The 22,851-nt window shown below is 51.2% G+C and overlaps 6 protein-coding genes across 6 annotated transcripts; 4 read left to right on the top strand and 2 right to left on the bottom strand.

Moving 5' to 3' along the window:
• Positions 1–20: 20 nt before the first annotated feature.
• On the bottom strand, positions 21–3,925 carry STEHIDRAFT_150990 (uncharacterized protein). Its single transcript, XM_007311527.1, has 16 exons — positions 3,808–3,925; positions 3,724–3,748; positions 3,403–3,654; positions 3,098–3,339; positions 2,823–2,895; positions 2,742–2,767; positions 2,603–2,681; positions 2,493–2,549; positions 2,388–2,436; positions 2,255–2,332; positions 1,776–2,196; positions 1,406–1,695; positions 1,084–1,323; positions 841–1,011; positions 606–777; positions 21–554 (listed from the first exon to the last, which is right to left on the bottom strand). The coding sequence occupies exons 1-16, from the start codon at positions 3,917–3,919 to the stop codon at positions 82–84; spliced, it is 2,760 nt and encodes a 919-aa protein (XP_007311589.1). The 5' UTR covers positions 3,920–3,925; the 3' UTR covers positions 21–81.
• Positions 3,926–4,287: 362 nt separating this feature from the next.
• On the bottom strand, positions 4,288–6,629 carry STEHIDRAFT_135809 (pectin lyase-like protein; the record flags this gene model as incomplete). The annotated part of the gene is made up of 10 exons (XM_007311526.1): positions 4,288–4,411; positions 4,693–4,773; positions 4,838–5,060; positions 5,124–5,306; positions 5,377–5,468; positions 5,553–5,709; positions 5,787–5,968; positions 6,048–6,159; positions 6,230–6,359; positions 6,432–6,629. The coding sequence occupies 10 exons, from the start codon at positions 6,627–6,629 to the stop codon at positions 4,288–4,290; spliced, it is 1,482 nt and encodes a 493-aa protein (XP_007311588.1).
• Positions 6,630–8,888: 2,259 nt separating this feature from the next.
• STEHIDRAFT_69656 (cytochrome P450) lies at positions 8,889–11,193 on the top strand (the record flags this gene model as incomplete). The annotated part of the gene is made up of 12 exons (XM_007311502.1): positions 8,889–9,105; positions 9,160–9,265; positions 9,317–9,532; positions 9,592–9,743; positions 9,802–9,917; positions 9,980–10,098; positions 10,200–10,420; positions 10,486–10,567; positions 10,629–10,754; positions 10,815–10,825; positions 10,891–11,023; positions 11,109–11,193. 12 exons carry the CDS (start codon positions 8,889–8,891, stop codon positions 11,191–11,193), a joined length of 1,584 nt encoding a protein of 527 aa, XP_007311564.1.
• Positions 11,194–12,052: 859 nt separating this feature from the next.
• Positions 12,053–13,438, top strand: STEHIDRAFT_163805 (uncharacterized protein; the record flags this gene model as incomplete). Its single annotated transcript, XM_007311525.1, has 4 exons — positions 12,053–12,320; positions 12,390–12,639; positions 12,704–13,134; positions 13,188–13,438. 4 exons carry the CDS (start codon positions 12,053–12,055, stop codon positions 13,436–13,438), a joined length of 1,200 nt encoding a protein of 399 aa, XP_007311587.1.
• Positions 13,439–16,071: 2,633 nt separating this feature from the next.
• STEHIDRAFT_163804 (uncharacterized protein) lies at positions 16,072–17,235 on the top strand (the record flags this gene model as incomplete). Its single annotated transcript, XM_007311524.1, has 2 exons — positions 16,072–16,757; positions 17,052–17,235. The coding sequence occupies 2 exons, from the start codon at positions 16,072–16,074 to the stop codon at positions 17,233–17,235; spliced, it is 870 nt and encodes a 289-aa protein (XP_007311586.1).
• A 1,985-nt stretch (positions 17,236–19,220) lies between these two features.
• On the top strand, positions 19,221–22,627 carry STEHIDRAFT_106283 (uncharacterized protein; the record flags this gene model as incomplete). Its single annotated transcript, XM_007311523.1, has 4 exons — positions 19,221–19,888; positions 19,966–20,814; positions 20,883–21,283; positions 21,390–22,627. The coding sequence occupies 4 exons, from the start codon at positions 19,221–19,223 to the stop codon at positions 21,530–21,532; spliced, it is 2,061 nt and encodes a 686-aa protein (XP_007311585.1). The 3' UTR covers positions 21,533–22,627.
• Positions 22,628–22,851: the final 224 nt, after the last annotated feature.

Genomic DNA, 22,851 nt, shown 5'->3' with positions numbered 1-22,851 from the left:
TGGATACAGAGCCCCCATCTCCAGACATTATTGGGTCCACAAACATCCCCCTTCAACAAAAACATTCATATTCTCGTGAGTTTAGATAACGACAATGCCTCCAACACTTCCCACCAACATCCCATCCACCTTTCCGCCCGTCCTCTCCTCCAACCACCCATCCAACTTCTCGAAGAGCTGCATCGCAGGTCCATACGGCAACGCCGCATCTTCCCGCTTCTTTTGCAGCTCAGCTACGTACAGGTCACTGCTCGTCTGACTATGGCCCCCGCTGCTGGATGTATCAGGGGTTCGATGACTCTTGCCGGGCCACATGGCTGTCTCTTGTACGCCCATAAAGTTCACCTTTAGCTGCGCGCGTTCCTTCGTAGATGGGACCTTGTCCGAGTCGAGGGTGGATGCAACAATGCCAGGTGAGGGAATGCGAATGACAAGGTCAATGGTCCAGGTATCGACGCCGTAGAACGATCCTTCCTTGATATGGTGGCGGGCGTACTCATCCGGCGGAGAGTCGTCGAGTGTCCACCAGAGGACGTGGGCGTCGAACGCAATAACTGACGAAAGGACGAGTCAGCAAGGCAACTAAGGCCAGCAAGCAAGCGTACCGGTCCAGATAACGCCCGGGTGTCTGACCCTCAGCGTCAAGCTCCTCGTCTGCTTCCCTTCATCTATAACGTCGTTGATCGCCTCGATCACAAAGGGCATGCTCCCTCCGACCACATATGGCGAAGCATAGTCCTTAACGGGTGGTAATTCGACCTTGTAAGGAGACATGAACTGTGGTTGAACGGGTCATTATTGAGCCCAACTAAAACTTTCGGAGCGAGAGGAAAGGCTTACAGCAGAGAAAGGATACAGAATATCCCAATCACCATTCCAGTCGTCCATTTTCTCCTGCACTGCACTCGAACCTACAGCTCCAAATTCGGCTGTGATACCTTCGACCAGAGCTTCAAGGCCAGGAGCACCATCCGCCGCTCCGATATGCAGGTGTCGTTCGCCAGTTGTGACCTATGCAGATTGCACTCTCGTCAGTACACAGTGGGAACAACAGATATGCAGATATGGTAGGTAGAGCCTTACATTCTCAGAACTAAGCACGAACAGCCTCTTCTGATGCAATTCATCGAATGGCTCCCTAGCCGCAAAGACCGCCACCATGACCAGCGTGATCGCACTCAGAATCACCACGAATCTCTTCAGGACGCTGGGCCCATAGCGATGCGAGAACGGAAGGACGAGCGGAAGGGTGTAGGAGCCAGTGATGCTCACAAGGGAGGCGATGATGTGTTCGGCGGGGGCCTCCCGACCTGTGCGACCTGTCTGGTTACATCACAAAGGAAATTTAATATGTAGGGTGTAGAAGACGAGAAGAAAGTGGGAAGGGTTTAGAAGTAGTACTTACGAGAGGGACGAAAACGTCGAAAACAGTGCAGATAACTTGAGTTCCGGTCAATAAGGGCGAGATTTGTCCCAATGCATAAGCCCAGAGTGACATGGGACCCTTGCCGCCGGTGGACAAACTATCAAGGAGGATAGAGACGAAGATAGGAGCTGCAGAGAGGAAGAATATCGCTGCGGATCCGATGCCGATAAACTGGAGGAAGACCGTCGAAAAGGCCAGAGAGAGTAACAAGCCGCTGAACATCGTACGTTCGGGCAGACGGGCGACAAGAAGCTGGGTGGAGAAAGCACCTGGACAGACAGGTACCAAACTTATAGTGAGTACGGAGACCAGCGAGGGGTTAGAAAAATGCAGACGGCGGAAGACGTACCAGCAAGAGCAGCAGGTCCATACAAAGCCAGCGCTGACAACTCAACCGCGTACCAACTCATATTCCTGCCAAGCGCGTACTGCATCACCGCCGCCACCAAATTCACACCAATCAAAGCCCCAATAAACGTGACCCCAGCTGCACCGGTAGCCTTCAGATTCTCCTTGATCCAACCGCCCCTTCTTCCACTACTCTTCAGCGCTGGAGCTGGGTTTTGCCATGTGAATGCAACGAGAACGAGGGATGCGACTAAGAAGATGGAGTACAGGATTCGAGCGGTGGAATAAGAGTATTTGAAGAAGTAGCCGAGGTGGGAGAAAAATACTGTGGAGGGGCGGGTGTAGCCGAAGTCGAGGGCCGGCAGGGGAGACTCTGATGAAGAGAGATAGAGAAGGAGGGCATGTACGTTATCGGCCATGTGCTATTTTCAACATGGGTGAATACGGGTTTTCGAGAAACGCTGTGTCACAGAGACATACCTGAGCCACACCCGGTTGGATGTTCTCTACCAGGTCCTTGCGTGTGTGATACATGTAGCTGTTGCCGACAACGGCCATCTAATTGGGAAGTAAGTCACGAAGATTGTTTATAAATGTCCGGTGTGATACTCACGTCAAGACCAGTAACGTTCAGGTACAGCTCGAACTGTCGAAAGTCAGTACTACGCGGTATTAGTGCTAGATGCGCTACGTCTTGCAGGAGATGATAGCGACGCACTCGGATAGTAAGACACCGGAGCTGAAGACCTCGTTGGCAACAACAGTACCGAATGGTCTACAAAGACAAGGTCAGTCCTAAAGCGTATCTCACAAGATTGAAAGTCGAACCTAGGAACCCTCGAGTAAGCCTCGATCATCTGCTCTGAAGTAGCCTGGAACAGAAGTTCAGGACCGACAGTGCCAGCCGCTAACAGAAACAAAAAGCATGCATCAGATGGCGAAGAAATGTCATACATGTAAAACAAACCTTCGAGATTGATAAAAGCCCGAACGCTGAAAGTTTCCTTATGAGTCAAATTGGGCCACAAGGACGGTCAAAGTGACGTACCTGTCACGAATCGGGTGTTGAGTAGAGAAGAGCTGAGAAGCATCCTGGAGCGATTCTTCAGCATGATTGAACACTGTTGTCCATTCACAAAAGTCAGTAGGTATAAGACGTGCTTCAAATCGTGAAGACTATGTGGCGGCTTGGAGAGTACGCCACAACGCTCATATGCGATACAGGCACCCTCTTCCGGCGAGGTGTAACCGAGGCCATGACATCGACAGGCACGTACTGCAGGTGGCACCGTTTGTGACCAAGGACTCGACAGAAGCACTCACAGAATATGATTGAGTGAACTGGCTCCCAAGTCGGTGTGTTTGTCAACACCCGTATACACTCCAGCATAACCGCAACAGACAACGCATCGTCTGCAGCACCAGGGCTCGGGAGCGTACTGTCAAGATGTGCATTGACAAGAACCGCATGTTCTTTGCCTTCGGGAGTACCGTTCGAGACGCGGATGATTATGTTCGTGAGGTCTACGTAGGTTTTGTATAGTCGTTTACCCATCATGTCGAACCTACGGCCATCAAAACAATCACGCTCTATCATCCTTCTCCAAGTACCGAGGGAAATAACGCACCGATGACTTCCGCTACCTTGCTGCCTCCATACCTCGCACTCCAACTTTCTTTCCTTCCCGTTCTCTTTACTCCGATTCACGATCTCCTCACACTCGTTTTTGATCTCATGCGCCTTCTTCGTCAGCCATTCGTCTGCCAGAGCATGCTCTATCGTCCCCACAGTTCGATAACCGATATCTTCGGAGAGCAGTTTTGAATAAGAAAGGATTTGAGCTTCAGAGAGTTGAGGGAGGTTGGTTTGTGGATTGATACTACGCGAACCAACATGACGCGACGCGTCAGTATTGGTTTAAATATGCAATGGGATAAGTTGGGCATACAGTTCTGTGATAGGATTCGGAAGAGCTGAGCATATACTAAATGTAAGGACACGTATTCTTGAAGAAAGACAGGTAGATACGCGCCATAATGTTGATATACCGTAAATGTGGGGGCGCCGATGAGCAGAGGAGCGAGAACGAGCAAGGACTTGAAAGGACCCCAGCGCGCTGTCGTCGTCGCGCCCTTCGAGCTCATCGTTTTAGTCGTTGAGAAAGGGGGTCGAACGACGTCGACGTGTCGATAACGTTGAAAGGGAGGTTACGGCCTCGACGTCAGCGTCGCTGACGCTCCGGATGAACGCTCTGTACCCACGCCTTCGCCACATCTATGCCCCTGTGGCGGCGGCTCGGCGCTGTCTCAAGCGTTATGTTGTGTTTGGCACTCGACCAGGAACATAATCAGTAGCACGGGTCGCGTTATATGGGGCAAAGTTGGTCCTCAAATCCATTAAATAACATGCACAGCAAATGCAATAATAGCCCAAAGGCAAGAACGAAAAGAGATCCCGAGGAACTACTGGGATACATGATCGTAATGACACAGTAGTAATACGAGCGAGACACCTATAACGCCCTGGACTCAAACCCACGCCTGAAATGCCCGCGCCACTCCTGACTCTTGGCGAAAGGAGTGCTCTCGGGTTGCGCACAGCCAGCATTAACGACTTGACCAGAAGCAGTTACAGACCTATTATATCAACGTGTCAGTAATGATACTACGCAGAGTAGAAGAGGGAGGCCCACGAGGAGGAAACAACAGCGGACGAGGTCGAGGTCGAGGTCGAGCTAACAACCACAGAAACTGCCTTGGACGTGGAGCTGGCTGCTACCACAGAAGAGGTCTTCGACGATGAAGCTACGGCCGATGTGATCGTTGACGCGGACGCACTCATAACGGCTGAGGACGAGACAGCAGCAGAAGAGGAGATGGCAAGGTTCGCGACAGAGTTTGCTGATCCGGAAACGGACACGGCAGCGGAAGCAGAGGCGAGGTTCTTGGCGAGAGGGGTGATCTGGGCAAGGCCAGGGTAGAAGGTAGATGGAATCGTCCTACAGCACACTTTGTCAGTAACGTGTTTCTCGCCGAGAACCACTGAGTGGATATGTTACTGACGGAACAGGGATCGAAGCCGTAGAAGTGAACCCAGCGGTCAAGTCACCATCCATAGTCACGACGCTCGTATATCCTGTAGGCTGCGAGTACGAAGACGTACTAGCTGCATATGAGGTTATTGAAGAGTCGACTTCTTGGAGACAGGCGCCGGTTCCATACGCCGATTCGCACTTATAGATGGCCTTGTCGGTTTCAGACCACATGTTGACGTCGGTGAGGGTCACTATTGAAAAATACATATGCATGGGAAGGAGTGGCGCGAGGGGCAGCGGGACTGTAGACGTACTGTTAACGCATGGAGCCCCATCGGCACAGATAAATTGCACTGGGGGCCTGTTGACTCCGTTGACGACATCTCCGTTCCAGTTCTTGAACTCGATGTTCGTGAGCTTGACACCATCGCCGTCGACAGCGGTCATACTGGACCAGTACTGGTTGACGTCGAGGCCGTAGGCAGTTCCGGTAGAACCTGTGCAGGAATTCGGCAAGCTTGTGAGGAGCCCAATAGAAAAACGACAAGATAGAAGGAAGGGACACACTGAAGTTCTCCAAGAGCACGTTATCTACTGTTCCGTTTCCTCCGTTCGATTTGAACATCATGGCTTGATTTCCACCATTCGTATAGATGTTCCTGTTTTTGATTGTCGACTCGTCAGCATGCGTGTCTCTAAATCTCAAACTCAAACGAAAGAAAATGATGGACGGCTACACTTACTTGTAATAGATGTTCGAAATGGCTGTATCAGCGCCCAGGCTACCGAACGCGCATCCACCAGACTGGTTACACCAGACCTGCTCGATGAGCATGTTGCTTGCGGGAGACTTAATCGTGACACATTCGTCTCTGTTGGTCACTTCGACGTCGTGAACCCCTACTCAATAACGCATCATGCCGTGCGCCACATCAGTAAAAGAAATCGACTCCATTGGAACGAGTGTGTGGACGCACAATGGTTATCACCGCTGATGTCAATGCCGTCGCTCCCACCAATATCGGCTCCGCGAATGGCCAAGTTGTAGATCTCGCCATTTGAGCCTTCTTGGATGATGACGTGGAACTCGGGTGAGTCGACGAAGATGAGGTCGTGAAGGGACCAGTTTGTCGAGGTGACGATGCGAAGGAATCGAGGTCTACGGCAGACGCCATTTATTGCAAGTCAGTCGAGGAATTTGTGTGAAGAAGAGAAAGTGAGGAGAAAAGATGACAGACCCAGCGTTGCGGCATTCGTAGCCATTGCCTTGGAAGCCACCGGCAGACGTTGAACTATACATCTCGAAATCATCCGCGTTCTCGATAATGATCATATGTCCACCGGTTGTCGCTACAGTCCAGGCCAAACACCACAGCGATCAACTAACTATGGCAAAAGCGAGAGAATGATAGGGACAGACCGGTACGAGTAATGAATCCGTCCATGCGGAAGGCCCAGTTAGATCCTTTATTGAGTGTTACCCAAGTTTGCATATCGTAGTCTCCCTCAGGGAGGTAAAGCACGGCGCCATCATTCTTCAGGACACATTCCTACGAGCAAAGACTGCAATTCAGCCACCGCCACTAATGCTTCTGGACTAGGCAAAGCGAAAAGAGACCCACATTGAATGCATCCAGAATCGCCGGCCCAATGTCGCTGCTCCCGACCTCCCCTCCATAGTCCAACACACTACAAGTAACGGTCTTGGTCGACAGCACGTTCGTAGGACCGACAGTTCCGGTGAGTTGAGCGTTGACTTGGACAAGAGATGAGCGGAGGGAGAGCAGAATGGATGTGATCGCGAACGCCTTAGAGAGCATTATGTCTATCTCAGGTAGATGATCTGTGAAATATCAGGCGAGAAGCACTGGGAAGTTTGCAGAGAAGTTGAAAAGACAGTAAAACAGTTGATGTTTGAAAGAATGACGAATGGGTTGGCCTTGAGCAACCACAAAATCACAGTACCAACGACCGAGTGAGTGACCAAATCCGCGAACAAACAGAGAGGGGAGAGCAAATGTTATTAGAGAGAAGAAATCTCTGCGAGAACATAAACGGTTTCTTATATATCTGTCGTCGTCGTCGCATAGGTACCGGGGCCTCAGCGGCCGAGAGCCCTTCGAGGTCGAGACGCAGCTGATCGCAGTGGTAGTGATGCCGTTTCGAGGGTTTGGTGTGAGACGTTGTACGATCTGATATATACACCTCCGAGAAATATCAAGAAGAAGTTGCAACTGAGGGTGAGGGGTAGTCGAGATGTGTGTCCGGGACCTGGGACGTTGAAAATGCGAGGATAAAATATCATCATCCAGTGTAAATCGCCTGTGTTCGAAATGCTCAGCAACGGACACACGGTTCACAGGAGACCCTCATGCATGAGGTTCAATAGGGTTCAATCGGCTGACCACAAACCGAGGATACTTGGGATTGCGCAGCTCACTATGCGGCGTCGATATTCCGGGTACTAAGCTGTTCATTTCTGTCAGCTCGCACCCTCCAACTTGCCTGTGACACAACAATGTCCATAAAGCTATCCAGGTGCATATCTAAAAAGCTATTGCGCCTTTCAAAGGAGGAAAGGCAGGGCCGAACAGCGACGAAGACAGGAAACAAGGTAGACGGCAACCGGCGTCTGGCGTCGAACCTCATTCCTTCCTGTCGCATGGTTATCGCATGGCACGGACGGGTCTCGGGTAAAAAATGCCCGAAGTGGCGTGCAATCGTCAATGGGATGAACTAGGGCCCGGGACACTCCTATGAGGGTTGCCCGGTTTGAGTTGCATATTTTTACGCGATCTGAGGGCGAAGCCCTCCCGAAAAATTGCATATTTTAAGCCTAGGAGCACCGAGGTCTCCCGAAAATTTGCGTATTATTGGCAAATTATTGGTGTAGACCCCCACATAACCTCAACTTTTACCTAACCTAACCTCAACTTCCCCTAACCTATCCAACAGATGTGACAGAAGTTGGTTCTGATTAGGCTAGGTTAGGATAAGTTGAGGTTATGTGGGGTTATGAGGGTAAAATCGAGCCTGTCTCGCCACACAAAACCCGCCAATAGGCGCCCTACCCTTCCCGGAATTTGCATATTTTAAGCCCTCGCCAGGCTGAAATTGCATATTTTTACCTGTTTTCGAGGTCGCCCTTCGGGCAACCCCCATCGGAGTGTCCCGGGCCCTGATGAACTCCGATTCAATTGAAACGACGCTCTTTCGGGACCCATTCCCTCCCATCCAAATCGCTCGACCTTTCCTTCTGAATTTGCTTCGACGATATGAACACTGGTCCTGTTTCTTTCTACATCATACCTGGCAGTAAAGTATCAAGTGGGCTCACGACAGCGCACATTCTCATGAATGTTCCACTCACTCAGTGACCCGTACATCGATTACAGGCGGTCGTCTCGGAGGAACGCTGATACTGTGACTGACTTCTACTACTGGTGTGTGCGCTGTGCCATGAATAGGGCAGGAAGCTACGACGCATGACTGCTTCTCACAGTACGCGTTATACATGACTACAGCGTTCTCGGAATGAAAGCGCTTACCGGCGCGTCTTTTCTCTCTCTTTGGTCTGCTCTGCTCATGGTGAGGATCAAGTGATAATACTGCTTGCTACCTCGCGTGAAACAGTCTAAGTTTATGTCCAAGCTCGCTCCTATCGTCGGAACTATTGAGTTCTCGACTGTTGGCACCTCATAACGCATCGAATCGCGTTCTTTTCACAGACGCCGTCACGTTGGACAGAAAACACAAGTCTAACCTTGCTTCCATCTGGGAAAGGATTTACCGTATGGACATGTAGCTCGAAATCGTTAGTCCTTCATTCGCCATAGGTTTTTTGCTCCTCCTTCGTGACCCACCCTGTGGCTAATGTATAATCGCAGCGAAGCTCCAGACTCCCGCTGACACTGTATCTGGCGTTACGAATAGAATGGACCGTATCTCTTAGCTGAAACCCTCTGCTATCCCACTGACATGGGATATGCGCGTCTTTGCTCCAACTCTTTCTTCTCTGGTATATATACGAGCCCATTCATCCGATTTCAAGGTCGACACCCTCAATTATTTACTACAGCATGCCTCTTTTCGATACTTGGCCGATAATACTGGATGTGGCTCTTGTGTTTCTTGCAGTCGCCCTGCTTCTGCGTCTTGGCCCTAAATATTTGGCTTCACGGTCACTCATCCTTCCACCTGGTCCAAAAGGCTTGCCTTGGGTTGGAAATCTGCGGATGCTGCATCAGGCACAGCAAAGGAAATGGGAAGTTTATGCTCAATGGAGCAAACGATGGGGTAAGTAACATCTTCTTGAGTGGGTTTCGTAACTCTCATCCGACTGGAAGGCAGGTCGTCTGACATATCTGACTTCCCTCGGTTGGCGTATTCTCATCGTCAACTCGAAAGAAACTGCTATCGAACTGCTGGAGCGAAGAGGTGCAATTTACTGTGACAGGTATGATTTCTTCTTCTTGCGCCATAGCCTGGTAACAAATATATTTTGCAGACCATCACTTTATGTCGTGCGTCTTGTAGAACTGCACAACATGATCGGCCTGAATGATTATGATCACGGCCTTCGCACTTCTCGTCAAATGGTAGCCCAATTTATCGGTAGTACAGCTGCACTGAAGCCTCTACACAGTGCGTTCGAGTCAGAGAGCAGTAGGTTTTTGGTAATGCTCCTGGAGTCCCCTGACGATTTTGCAGATCATGTTCGAACGTAAGGTTCAAGTGCCGCAAGCTCTATCTTTGTAAAAGAGTTAAGCATCGTTCGTATAGGCTCCTAGGTCGTACAATTCTGCCCTTTCTCTACGGCTATCACCCGAAAATGGAAGGCGAGGACCCAGTGATTCGATGTGCGAAGCGGGGTATGGAGGCGTTCGACCATGTCACCGATTTCGGGTTATTTCCCGTGGACGTTGTCCCCCTATGTGAGCCGCATTCGCTGAAGAACCTAGATTTGATACTTAGATTGATAGTATATCTTAGTGAGATACATACCGCATTGGCTTCCAGGCGGAAGGTGGAAGCATCTGATTCGCCCGTACAAAACGGCCCTCGACGAAATGGGAGCGGTGCCGTTTGGATTCGTCAAAGAACAGGTGGTGGGTCCGACGGTCCTTGTGGTCTATGAACGAGATATTATTAACAATCATTTTATCATTAGTTGGAAGGAAAAGCAGAGCCCTCCTTTGTCTCAAGGAACCTTGAATGTTTCGGTCCACGACCTACTTTTGAGCAAGAACATCACCTCAAATGGACAGCGGCGGGCGTCTGGGCTGGTAAGTCGCCATCTTCTCTCAAATGTGAAAGTGTAACAAGCCTATGATCTACGATCTTCTAGGATCATCTGATACCGTACGTTTATTTCACAGTTGAATCAAAAGGACTGATAAGCTCATGTCCGCGGCATATCAGACTCCGGCTGTCATGAGCAATTTCTTCCTCGTCATGATGCTATATCCTGAGGCTCAGGCCAAGGCTCAAGCGGAGATTGACCGTGTGGTTGGACACGAAAGATTGCCTATGATGGAAGATCGTCCGAACTTACCCTATGTCGAGGCACTGATTAAGGAGCTACTCAGGTTCTACCCGCCTGTTCCTCTCGGTGGGCTATTCCTCCTGTTTTCGTCTCTCCCGGTATTTTTGTTAAGTATAACGCGTCGTCCCCAGCATTTCCGCATATCAGTCGCCAAGATGATATCTATGACGGATACCTAATTCCAAAATCGACTATGGTTATCGTGAACGTGTGGTAAGCGGTGTTTACCTCGAGCAAACTCGTATGTCGCGTTATGCTAACAAACATTGTACAGGGACATCATGCGCAATTCACAGTACTACTCGGACCCCTTCACGTTCAATCCAGAGAGGTTCATTGCCACATCGGATCGTGAGGCTGAGCAGGATCCTGCGAAGTTCGTCTTCGGGTTTGGTAGAAGGTATGCGATTAATAACTCAACTTCTCGTGACGAACAGGCCCTGATCTATCCGAATCGTAGAATATGTCCAGGTAAAGATTCAATATCGGCGCCTTAGTTAACAGTACTTCCATTGACTGTTTGTATCATCTAACAGGTCGAAGGTTCGCTGATGCAATTGCGTTCATTTGCATCGCCAAAGTTCTTTCCGTTTTCAACACCGCCAAACCTCTGGATGCGAATGGCAATCCTATAGAACCAGCCGTAGATCATGAGGACGGAACAGTCAGGTATGTCCCGGTTCAAGTTTTCTAGTTACTTAGTTGTATGGTCAGGTGTAGTCTCACAGATTTTACGCCTTCGACGTTTTTTCAGCCATCCAAGGCCATTCAAGTGTTGTTTTAAGCCTCGGTCTGAGAGGGCTGCTGTACTCGCCAGCGATTCTATTGCTCACGATTAGGACTACACATCGATTTGTACCAGTTTCGCTCGTCTCACTAACGAGTCAGACACGATGCCCTTCACCATAAATGTATACTTTCAGAACAATCTATATGTCGGTTCTTGACCCTCCATGAAGGGTACCAGAGTGTTCTACCTGCGTACGAGCTGGAAAAGTGACAGTCCTTATTTTCGAAAGGTGATATTATTACGTTTATTACCCGATGTCAATCGAGTTGAATCTGATATAGGAGGAATGCAGATCACCATGTACGATGAGTACTGCAAACAATGGAAAGCGATGTATTCGATTCAATCACCTTCTTGTAATTATACGAACCTATCAATGCACTTCCCACGGACCCCAGGTGCTGTAGCCAGATTGAGTGAACCAAGTGAGTTTTGATCTTGTACCGTACACGAAGGATAACGAATCCGCCAGAACTGGCAGTATGCGAGAGACGTTTCAAGTACGATCAAGTCATCGACACTTGATCAATCCGCCTGGTGAGGACCTGATAACCCTATGTAACCGTAAATAGCCTGCCTCAGGTGCACTGTGATTACTACACACTCCCTGTGACAGGTCTATCGATACATTGAGTCCTTCGCACCAGCATATTGATAACTAAAACCCTCGCTCATGAACCGCTTTATGATGATGGACATCATTATATTCTCTCAATTTAGATATCTTTATACAATTCTCAGGCTGTACCGCAATTCCGACATAGCAACATCACATCACATCAGGAAGAGACTGTTCAACAAGATCCGGAGCACTAAGTCCAGTAAGCGTATAGCTTCATGAACGTGAATGCTTATCCCCCACATCCAAGACACCGATTGCCAGCATGGGGTGTCGTCTATCTTTTCTTATGTGGTACTTCTGGCTTAAAGCCGCGCCTTTCACCCATGCAATCCCTACTAACATTACCATTGACGACACACACGGCGATGAAGTCACGGGCCTAGTCCCCACGTATATAGACCAGGTGGGCAATACATGGATTGCAGGATCTGGCTGCCAAGGTTGTCACGGTGCCGCACAACCAGACGCCTCGCAAGCACACGAAGGAACGTGGCATGATGCTACTCATACTGAAGGAGTCGATCCGGGCCCAGTAGTAAACATCGTGTTCAACGGTGCGTATTATTAGTGACTAGTCTCTTACCATGTTGACTGCGCGACTCATATAAGTTACTTGTACTAAGGGACCGCCGTATATGCCTACTTCATACTGGCCAATTCCGTCCAAGGAGTCACAACGAACACATCCTTGAACATCACTCTCGACGACCAGGCGCCGGTACAGTTTACCCACCTCCCAGACCCATCCTCCGCAGACTACGAGTATAACGTTCCGGTATATACCAATGGTACAATTCCGAACGGCGAGCACACGCTCTCCATCACGTCAGACTCGATTTCCTCCCTGTTATTGTTTGACTATGTACTCTATACGTGCGTTATTATTTGTTGTCCTCGGTACTGTCGATACAGAGCTCATTTGTGTCCCCCAATATAGCACCGACTCAAACGACTCGCAGAACAGTTCCTCATCTCTTTCACCAGAGTCTAAGACCTCATCCGAAGGTCCTACCACAGCACCCTCGTCCGCAACCTCATCCCAAAGTCCTTTCACAACATCTGCCACACCCTCACCCCAACGATCACGAACACATCTGATAGGAGACGTTGTGGGCGGAATCAGTGGCGTGCTCGTCATCATGGCGCTGGTCGCAATACTCCTTTATCGGCGCAGAATGTCACAACGAAGGCGGTCTACTCTGGACTTACAGATTCAGCCATCAATTGTTGATCCATTCATAACCTGGACTCAGCGTACACAGGCGATATCCGAGGCAGATATCAACCGTACCATATCTTCCGCGAATAAATGGCCCGCAAATGGACGACAAGGAATATCGGAGAACCTCAATGATCACTCTTTCTCCGGTACGTCACAGAGACCATCGCGGCCGCTTCAAGAGAATGATTCCTTTTCTTAGCAGGCGAAACAACGAATGAAGTCTCGACGACTGCTGGGGATGAAGCTGAGAGTCATCAAGGTGGAGGCGTTAGTCGGCGAACCGCTGATCCTGGGGATAGACGAAGGGCTGGGAGGAATAGCGTCGATGATATTCGCCATCAATTCGCCGCCATTAGAGCTCAAGTGGAGGAGCTGCGGTTGATGCAAGTGCAACAAGGAATGATGCGCGAAGAGGACGCTATGCCGCCACCCGCATACGAAGGGGAGTAGATGCGGTGTGTCGGTGGGACCTGATATTCGTTTTGTCTTCAGGCAGACATGATTTCTTGAATGGACTGCTGTTTTTGAAACGGGCTCTGCTGGGAAACGCTCAGATTATACTTAGTGATATATAAAAGAGAGGAGTGCATCAAAGCGTAGGCCACAGGCGGTGAGATGTTCGACCAGCAAACACCATCGACATTTCGACAGACACATGAATCCATCTGTTCGTCAATCTGATCCTTTTCCCTGAGTTACTGCCCTCTAGGGTGCATTCCGTCAGTACACGGACATCTCGGAGCACGAGTGTCACGACATATGTTCAGCAGACGGATGCGGCGTACCAAACAGACCGGATACAGAGGGGTCCAAGAACATACGATTATGTTTATGATATCGCAGCGGAGATGTCAAGAGTCAAGAAGCTACAGAGTAACAACAGAGTACGGTACCGGTGCTGGCTAGTACGGTCGCCAGGTCGCAACAGCAACAGACGGATAGCAACAGGTTGTCTATCAATATCCAGTGCGAGCCAAAGACGTCGATAGGTTCGGCTAATAGACAAGATAGAGATAAGATAGAGGCACAGGGCGCGTAATGACGAAAAATATACGGTTGCAACATACTTAACGTCGAGAGGATGGTGAGCTCGGGTGAGAGAAGAAGAGGTCATCGTCAGAGCGAATAGAAAGGAGCCGAGCAACAAATCGGAATTTATGTGGCCGGAAACGGCCGGGATGCTCACGTGGCACGACGGTTGGATGTATTTTTGGCACTTTCCTCCGAGGAAACAACAACGAAACAAAACCAGGGAGTGGCACACGACAAGACGAACAAGGACAAACCGAACACAATGCAAGCGAAAACGAGACACAAGGCAAGAGAAGAGACATGCTTATTCCGACAATGGAAGACAATAAAAAACAACCTGGAGACAACCCCAACGCCAGCTCAAACACGTGTCAACTTGCTGTCTTTCCTGCGCGGAAGGAAACAAAAAAACCGAAACGAGATGCAAACAACCAGATGAGGAACATTCATAATTGTGGGGATTTCAAGTTTGGAAGGTGGGAGGGAGAAGAGAAGGAGCGCGGGCAGTGCGGGGTATCGAAGCGACTGTTGGGAGACGGAAGAGGAAGAAGGTTCGGAAGGCTTCCCAGGCAATTATCTGCTTCTCTAATCTTCTCGTCCAACTCGTGTTTTCTGTCTCTGTTATCTTCGTCCATTCGTGGATGGAAACACATGGAAAGACGAGGAGAGCGGTCTGTATGTTTTCGTGGCGGTGTCTATGACGACGAGGATTTGGCTGATTTTAGGTTGTCTCATGTTTGAGTGAGTGGCGTGGGCGTGGCGCTCGAATGGACGCGAATGGGGAATAGAGGTTACGACGGAAGGGAAGCCAATGGATGCACGGAGAAATGTCGAACAGAATCACGGTGATTCATTGAATTCATCCTGGCTGGTCCAATCGCGTTCTCCTGTCCGAAACTGACCGGGTTTGCTTTTGTCTTATGTTTTATGTCTTGGATCGCGATATGGACCGAGCGACGGGTATCGTTACGCGTACTGGGTATGTCTTCGTTGCAAGGTGCAGTACGGGCAGGTCGGGAATAGAGCGCGATGGGGAGGACACAGCCTCGGACAAGGCGTATCAAGGATGATGGCCAGCTGCGATTTGTTTCCTGATGCTTGAATGAATGGCGAACATTCCCCCTTCCAGCACTTTCTCACACCGAAAACAACAAGATTAGAAAGAATTCTGGCCATGATCAAGCCGTCAAAACGCCCCTCGCCGCCATCACTTTCTCACCCATATCCTTCGTCCTGCCGTTCGCCCTCCCTTTTTTGTCTTCGTTCCCGTCCGCTTTCTTTTCTCTCCGTTTCGTTTCTCCTGCCCCCCTCTTCTTTGTTTTCCCGTCTCACGTCCCGTTGTCGCTCCCTGCCCCGCGTTCAATTATTTACCCCGCTTCATCCCTCTGTCTTTTCCGTGTCTGACTACGCGCCAGGGCCTGTGCCAGCGCACCGATCGCGTTTTATTATAACAAACCTTCTTTCTTTTCGGACTGTTGTCGTCTTCACCCTCCTTTTTGACTCTCACGTCGCGTCGTTCTGCATCGTTGCTCATAACCTATAGTCTATACTCCCTTTAAGTCTCGAACCACTCAACTACTCGATCAATTCGTCCATCCGACCTCTCGCACTTCAGACCACACGGACGACCCTCCCCTCACCACACGACCTCGACCTCGACCGAACCGAACCGGATCGCCTCCCCGGCCAAGCATTATCTTCCCAGATCTCCGCTCCCTGTTGTCGTAGTTGAAGATCAAACGGAAAGGAAAAACAGAATGACGAACATGGGGTGTGTCTTATTCCGCAGCATCGCTTGGCTTTTCAAAGCGAAACTACCACCGAACTGACGCGTGCTCCGTGTCTTCGTCGTGACACGATATCGATCGACACACAGGCCTTCACCTTCACCCGCTTCGAACACCCCGTCTCGCCCCGCTTCTTCGTACGTCGTTCATCCTTCTCCGATTGTCGCTTTCCTCCCTTCCACGTTCCACATTCCTTCCGATCTCGAATCGACTCCCATAGTCCACCACTGCGTCGCTTTTTGTAATGTCCATCCCGATGGACAGATGCTGACGCCGCGTTATCACCCCACCCCGCTCTTCGGACGCTTTTCCGCTTACAGCATACCCCACAAACGCAAAGCGCCTGGCTCGGGCTCGGAGAACGAGTCGCCCAACACCAACACCACCGCCGCCAACATCAACAGCACCAACTCCGTCGCCGTCGAGAAAGCGCACCAGCCGAGACGGCAGCTTCAGTTGGACGAGGATTACGATGGGGACGGTGCTGTTGAGGAAAAGACGAAGATGGTGGTGATGCCCGCGGACGAGAGCGGAGTGGATGTGAAGGAGGAGCAGGCTGAGGGAGATGGGAAGGATGTAGATGTGGATGGGGATCATGAGATGGTCGATGTTCCGTCCTCGCCTACGACCGTTACCACCGCTGCGACGAAGATCGACTCGCCGGTAGCCATGCATTCTCCGTCGCTGAAAGCTTTCGACCCTCCCGTGGTCGAAGAGGTCAAGCTCGTCGCACCTGGTGCAAAGGATGACTCTGAATCGCGGGACATGAAGGCTCGACAGACGGTGGGGGATGTCGACGAAGACGCGCAGGGGGAGGGAGACGGAGACGCGGAGGACGTGGAGAAGGGTATAATCGCGTGTGAGACCTGTGGCGAGCTCATTTCGGTTAGGGACGAGGATAAGGCGGGGGCGTTCACGATGAAATATTGGGAGACTCATCAAGGGGTTTGGTGCGTTTCTTTTTTCTGCTTTCGTTTTTTGAGCTTTTTGATTTCCTTGTTTTGTTTTGTTTTATCTCGGTTCCGTTCTCTTCTTCGACCCTGTCTTCTTTCGTCTCTTCGCTTCCGCTCGTCACTACTCCGCGTTTTGCCTTGCCATCTCAGAGAACATCGTCGAGCAGCCTCATTTATCTGCTCTGGAGTAACATCTTCCCACCGCACGCCCTCTGCCCAGCCGAACCGTGCTATTCGTGGCGCTTTGCTCCACCTTCCTGCCAGAGTCGTTGACGTTGCCATTGCGGGCAGCAACCCTACTTCGGTTTCGCGTTTCTTCCCGCCCCGGGAAGGAAAACGTGACCCTACCCCTACCTTCTCTCCCGCTATTTCGGGAGGCAGTACCCGCTATTTTGGGCAGGGGAGGTTTCCTTTGGGAGAGGAGGATGTGGGGATTTGTCCTGTTTTGGGGAAGAGTCGTCTTGTTTTGGGATAGAGACGTCTTGTTTTGGGAATGGACTGCCCGCTTGCGGTGGTTCTTTCCCCTGGGGAGGACGACCTTCGTACCCAGGTCATGTCTCGCTTTTGTCCTTCGGATGGACTGACGCACGGACGCGACTTATGCATTCGCGAACGAGCCTCCTGAGCCAATTATTTTGGGATGAAGACTCCTAGTTTGGGAGTGAAGTGCAACCCGCTTTCTCCTATTTCGGGAAGAGACTTTCCGCTTGCGGTGTTTCTTTCCGGTGGCGGCGCGCTAGGACATGCTCATACGCATCAGCTTCTTTCGGCTGGACTCATGTGCGAACGCAAGTTCCTGCTTATGCCTTCGCACGATTCTCACCGAGCTCCCTCATCTATTGTGTTTTTGCGTTCGTAACTAGCCACATAACACTGTTATGTTCGTGCCTGCTCGCGTATCAAACATAACGCGTTAGCTGCAGAGGCTGATCCGGCTATCTATCATTGGAGTTCTGGGATAGGGTTTGTTTTCTCTGGAATAGACGACACGCTTTAGATGGTGGCGTCGGCTTTGGCTGTGCGGTGGTATTTTGATGCTTTTGAGTCGGGATTTTGATGTGTTTGCCGGGGTTTGATGCGGGGAGAGTAGGAGTTTTGAAGAGCCGGCTCGAACGAGCCTGGATTTCTGTTTGTCTTTCAACAACGGTCGAAGGTCGATGATGATCGAATGGCTGAGGGAGTGAGCGATGCGAATCACACCTCTCCATTGCCTTGCGAGAGTTCCCGAACGGTGATTCCGTGCTTGGTGGATGTGATGCGTTGTCGGTGGTGATGCGCCTGCTGTGTCACTGTGTCCGTTCCCGTTCTCGCCTCTCTTCTGGTTCCCTGTTGCTGATGTCTGTTGTTCGGCGCCTATCCAATCTGGTGTCTGGCGCTTTGAATCTGTTGTGCATTTGGGATTTTGATGTTTGTTGTCGAACACTGCCCGGATCTGCATTTGTTGCTGCGGGTCCTGGTGGCGCTCGGCTGGTAGTCTGGTTTTGAGCCTGCTTAGCCTTTTTTCATTTAGGATTGATGCTGTGACCGTTGCGCGCGCGACATGTAGGAGACGTTCGAGGTGATCCATATCGCACTGACAAGCTCAGCACTGGCGCATACATCCACCTCTTTCGCATCGGAGGTCGATGCATGCGTTTGATGGTGGCCAGCGTGGGACCTGACAGGGGAAACAAAGTATTGCTATGCGATCTGTTTTCGGTGAAGAATGTTTTTCTCCATCTGATGTGTTCTGTTCTATGTCGATCACTACGCATCGCCTCCCAGGCTTTGCTGTGACAATTAGTCGTCCTCTCTCCATTCTGCTCCGTGTCGCACGAAACGCGTCTCATGCGTTCATGTGTCCCGCGGCGTTCGTTTCAAGACTTAGCCTTGTTCTTCCTTTCCATGACGTCGTTTCAGGCCCATTCTTCTCATCATACTGTTTCAGGACTCGTTCTTTTCTTCTGTTTTCTCTTTTGACACTTGACATTCTATCATTTCCTGTCCCAGTTCCTGCTCCATTTGGAGCCTTCTCTACTTTCGGAATCCCGGGCGGGGCTGGAAGACGCTGCGCGCCCGGTGTTGCCGGGGAGGGAACAGGTGGATGTGGGACGACTAGTGAGGTGCGAGAGACCCGCATATGGTCGTCGTCTTACCTACCCGCCCTGGGGAGCCTCCTGTGCGGGTTTCCCTGCTTCGTGAGAGTCGCTGTTGCCGTGCTTAGCGAGGTTTTCTGTTGCCTGGCTTGGAGTTCAGTGCTGTGCTGGACGTGATCGTGGTGATGCTCACGAGACTTTTTTCTGCTTCGTAGCGCTGCAATCAACCTGCTGGCGTCGAGCTTGTTTGGCGGAGCAGTTCTTAGTTCTTAATATTGGGATTCCGAGGAACAAGAGCGCTTTATCTCCTCCGACCTTTTGTTTTCTTCCTTCCACCACCGCTACTATTTTTCACCGTTTTTTTTTTCATATACCCCCGCCCGACATGGATAAACCCGCTGACTCTTCTTCCACAAAATCCAGTGCTAAAGCCGCCGTTCGTGCTGACACGTCTGCAGCCGGAAGCCCGCCCCTGTCTGCTGCCAACACTCTCGCCAACAACCCTCACCCCCTGGGTCCTCGACCCGCCTCATCGCTCCCTCACCCTCTTTCTCCACATAACCTCCGCCCCGACTTTTCTCCTAACCCGGCCTCCAATTCGACTTCTGCGTCTGTTGCTTCGACCGTCCATAATCCACGTCATTCGAACCTTCCTTCATCGGCTGTCGACTCTTCCGTCACTTCCGGCTACCCACGCCCACACCACCACGCCCATGCTCACGCCCATGCTCTCACCCACTCCCATGCTCAATCCCCTACAACCTCCCCCACCACCTCCACCTCGCACGCTCACGCCCACCCGGCCTCCACCGACCCGTACCCCGCCCCTCATCAGCAGTCCCAATCCCAGTCCCAAAAACCCATCCGCCGCGCCAAACGCACCGAACAAGAACGTATCGACTACCTTGCCAATGACCCCCAAGTGGCGAGGTTCGAGGCGTATAGGGTGTTATGCGCTGCGTGCGATAAATGGATCCGGCTTAGGCCAAACTCGACGTATTGTAGTATTCCATGGGATGCGCATCGGAGGAGCTGTCTGAAAAAGAAGGCGAGGTCAGTCCCTCCAGCTTTCTACTCTGTGTTATGTGTATTGTGTTCGACGGACTGACTTGTTTTCTACACTGTCTTAGGGCGCAGCCGTTCATGCGGACTCAGCAAGGGTCGACTATGTCCACACTTCCACCTCCACCGCCGCCACCGCCACGACCGCACCCATCACACCAGGCTCAAGATTTCCCGCCTTCGACTTCCTATCCTCCCAGCTCCGCCTACCCACCCGGACCCGCGTCCATCTCCGGCTCCTCTCACGCCTCGCCTCCCCTTGCCCATTCTCGCACGTCCCCGCCCACCGGCATGGATGGTCAGTCTCCGCCTACGACGACGTACACTTTCGTCAAAGGGACAGCTTCGGCGAGACAGGCGAATAAGGAGGCGAAGGAAGCTAGGGCGAGGGAGGTCCCGGCGCAGTTTGTTTATGAGCCTAGTGGGCGTGGATCTCAGGCTGGCGGATCGACGGGCTCGCCTTCGGCCGTTGATAGCATGCGAGCGGGGGTTGGTGTGCCGGTCGGGAAAACATTGAAGGAAATGGAGAGGGAGAGGGAGAAGGAAGGAAGAGTTGGTGTTAAGAATGTCGTCATTCGCAAAGGGGACTATAACTCTCTTACCGCCACGCCGTACACATCCACGTCGCAGTACTTGCACTCCAGGCCCTCCGCTCGGACTCCATCCCATGCGTCTAACGGAAGCGCAGGCAACGGCTCTTCTACCGGCACCGGCACTGGAACGACGTCGAAGAGGATGCCAGCACCGGAGAGGGTAGCGTTGCTGAGGGCGGACGTGTTGTTGAGGGAGCCGAGGGGGACTGTGGAACCGCATAGGGTGCTTTGTGGGCTTTGTTCGAAGTGGGTGGCGTTGAGGAAGGATACGAGGTGGTGTTGGCATCCGTGGGGAGTGCATAAGGGGGGGTGTTTGGCCAGATTGTGAGTGTTTTTCTCTCTCGGTCTTGAGCGGCGACTGACGTCAATACGCCCTTGTTTCTTGTTCGTAGCCAAAAACGTGCGGCGAAAGAGCTCGATAAGGGATTTTCGGGTGACGCTGTCAAGGCCCTCGAGTACTTCGGTCTTCCTATCCGTCCAGTTTCCGACCCTGAGGCGGATTTCGCCAGCACCAGTCCTTCTGCCCATGGACAGGACCAGGATGCGGAAGGCGAAGAAGATGCAGAGGGGGAGCCTGACGAGGACATGGACGTGGACGCTGAGGGGGAGCCGGATGAAGGGATGCAGGTGGACTATCAAGAAGACGAGCCCGAGTTCAGTGGTGCAGCGGAGTTGGACGTGGAGGATGGAAGGGTTCGCTTCGTTAGGTTCTCGATCGAACACCTCTGGCGCACGACATACGAGAGCTCGGACGAGATGACAGTCGAGACCTTGCTTGGGTACCTCAACGCTGGTACGTTCCTTGTCTGCTTTGATCCATCCATCCGACGTTCGGCGCTTCGTAGTAAGTACATAAAGATGAACGTTAACGCTGTTCTTTCTTTCTTTCTTTCTTCTAGCCATGCCACCGGATAAGCACGAGGACTTCGACATCGTGGAAGTTACACGGGCCGTGGGTTCTTTACGCCATGCTGGAAGGGTTCGCTTCGAAGGCAATGTGATATCACAACCTCGTGGAGCTGCTCGTTCGCAGAGGTACTGACTTGCCAAAGTCCGCCTTTGTCCGCTCCACTTCACTTCACCTTCGTACATTCATCCTCGCTCGCCCCTCATTCGCTTCCCTGCGAAGTCCACTGGTGGTAAGACAATTCCGAAGCTTTGTTCTGAATATCGCCACGACCCCCATATACTCAACCAACTCTCTGCTCTCTTCGTTTACCATTATCCTCGTCTCCATCTCATCGCCCCATTTAACTCGTGACTCCGCCATCCCCCGACCGTTGTTATATTACCAGCATTGTAAGTACGCCAATGGACTGTTTTCTTGGACGGACATATACCAATACACACCGGTCCTCGCTTCCTTCCGTTGCACTACATACTTATTTTACATTCAACATGTTGTTCGTTTATTATCGCATAGTTTTGACTCTCGTCTATTTACCTTCAGCCCCGGACTCAAAACTTCATCTTCGGACTCAGACTCGGACTCGTCTTCGAACACTCGGACTGAACCTGTCTCTGCTTTCGACTCTCACTCGACCATCGCCTCTACTATGTGTTACACTATCCTATTCCCATATTATATTACCTTGATTCTATATCCGCTGTATAGGTGCATGTTTACGTTACATATCCTCTCGTACTAATTCTCCCTGCTTCAGTCCTCTAGTATCCCCGGTTTGCCGTTCTTACCCTAAACACTACTAGTTCTAGTCCCTGTACCGCACCGTCTACCTCTCGCGTTCCTATGGATCTTCCACCTGCCTCGGTCCTGCTCCTCGTCTCTGAACCCCCGTTGCAGCTATCAGCACCACTCATTTGAAGTCCGCCTCGCTCCCCTTGCTCGTTTGCTCCGCATCTGTTAACTGCAGATCATCACGCTCCTTATGCCGCCACTACTGTTGTTGATATATCCTATGGACTCGGACTCGGACTCTACTTTCATTATCATACTGTCATTGCGCCCGGACATTCTCACCTTGTTTCTTTCTGTCGTACTGCCTCTGCTGCCTCCGTTTACATCGTCTGCCACACTTACTCTTACTTATGGATACGGCGTTTCTGTACCACCTGTGACCTGTCCACATTCTGAATTTCAATGTCTAATGGCCTGTCTTTACTCTCGTTCGTCGTCTATAATAGCACCTTCCTTTGCGAGTAGGAGCCCTGATATGATGTGGCCGCCCAGTGGTAAAAGTCGTACGGAGAGAACGAGGCCACAATGACCGAGGAAGGCCTGAGTACCGCTTCCCCCATTTTGTACATCTCAAGGGTACATATTCTCCACCGAGAGGTGCCACTGTATTCACCATCGGGCAAGAATGCAGTGGATCCTACCCAATCTCTATCTCCGTTATT

This window comes from Stereum hirsutum (genome assembly GCF_000264905.1).
Source record: "Stereum hirsutum FP-91666 SS1 unplaced genomic scaffold STEHIscaffold_28, whole genome shotgun sequence".
NCBI classification, from domain to species: Eukaryota; Fungi; Basidiomycota; class Agaricomycetes; order Russulales; family Stereaceae; genus Stereum; species Stereum hirsutum.
The sequence above is the reverse complement of the archived record's forward strand: the minus strand, read 5'-3'. Positions and strand labels throughout refer to the sequence as shown.

Bases quoted from the DNA above. Each gene is read 5' to 3' on its own strand.
- STEHIDRAFT_150990 (XM_007311527.1), bottom strand. From the start codon at position 3,919: ATGAGCTCGAAGGGCGCGACGACGACAGCGCGCTGGGGTCCTTTCAAG. The intron at 2,682-2,741 runs GTTTGTTTTACA...TGTTTCTGTTAG, and splicing joins GGCTTTTATCAATCTCGAAG to CGGCTGGCACTGTCGGTCCT. The intron at 2,333-2,387 runs GTGAGTATCACA...CTTCCCAATTAG, and splicing joins TGAACGTTACTGGTCTTGAC to ATGGCCGTTGTCGGCAACAG.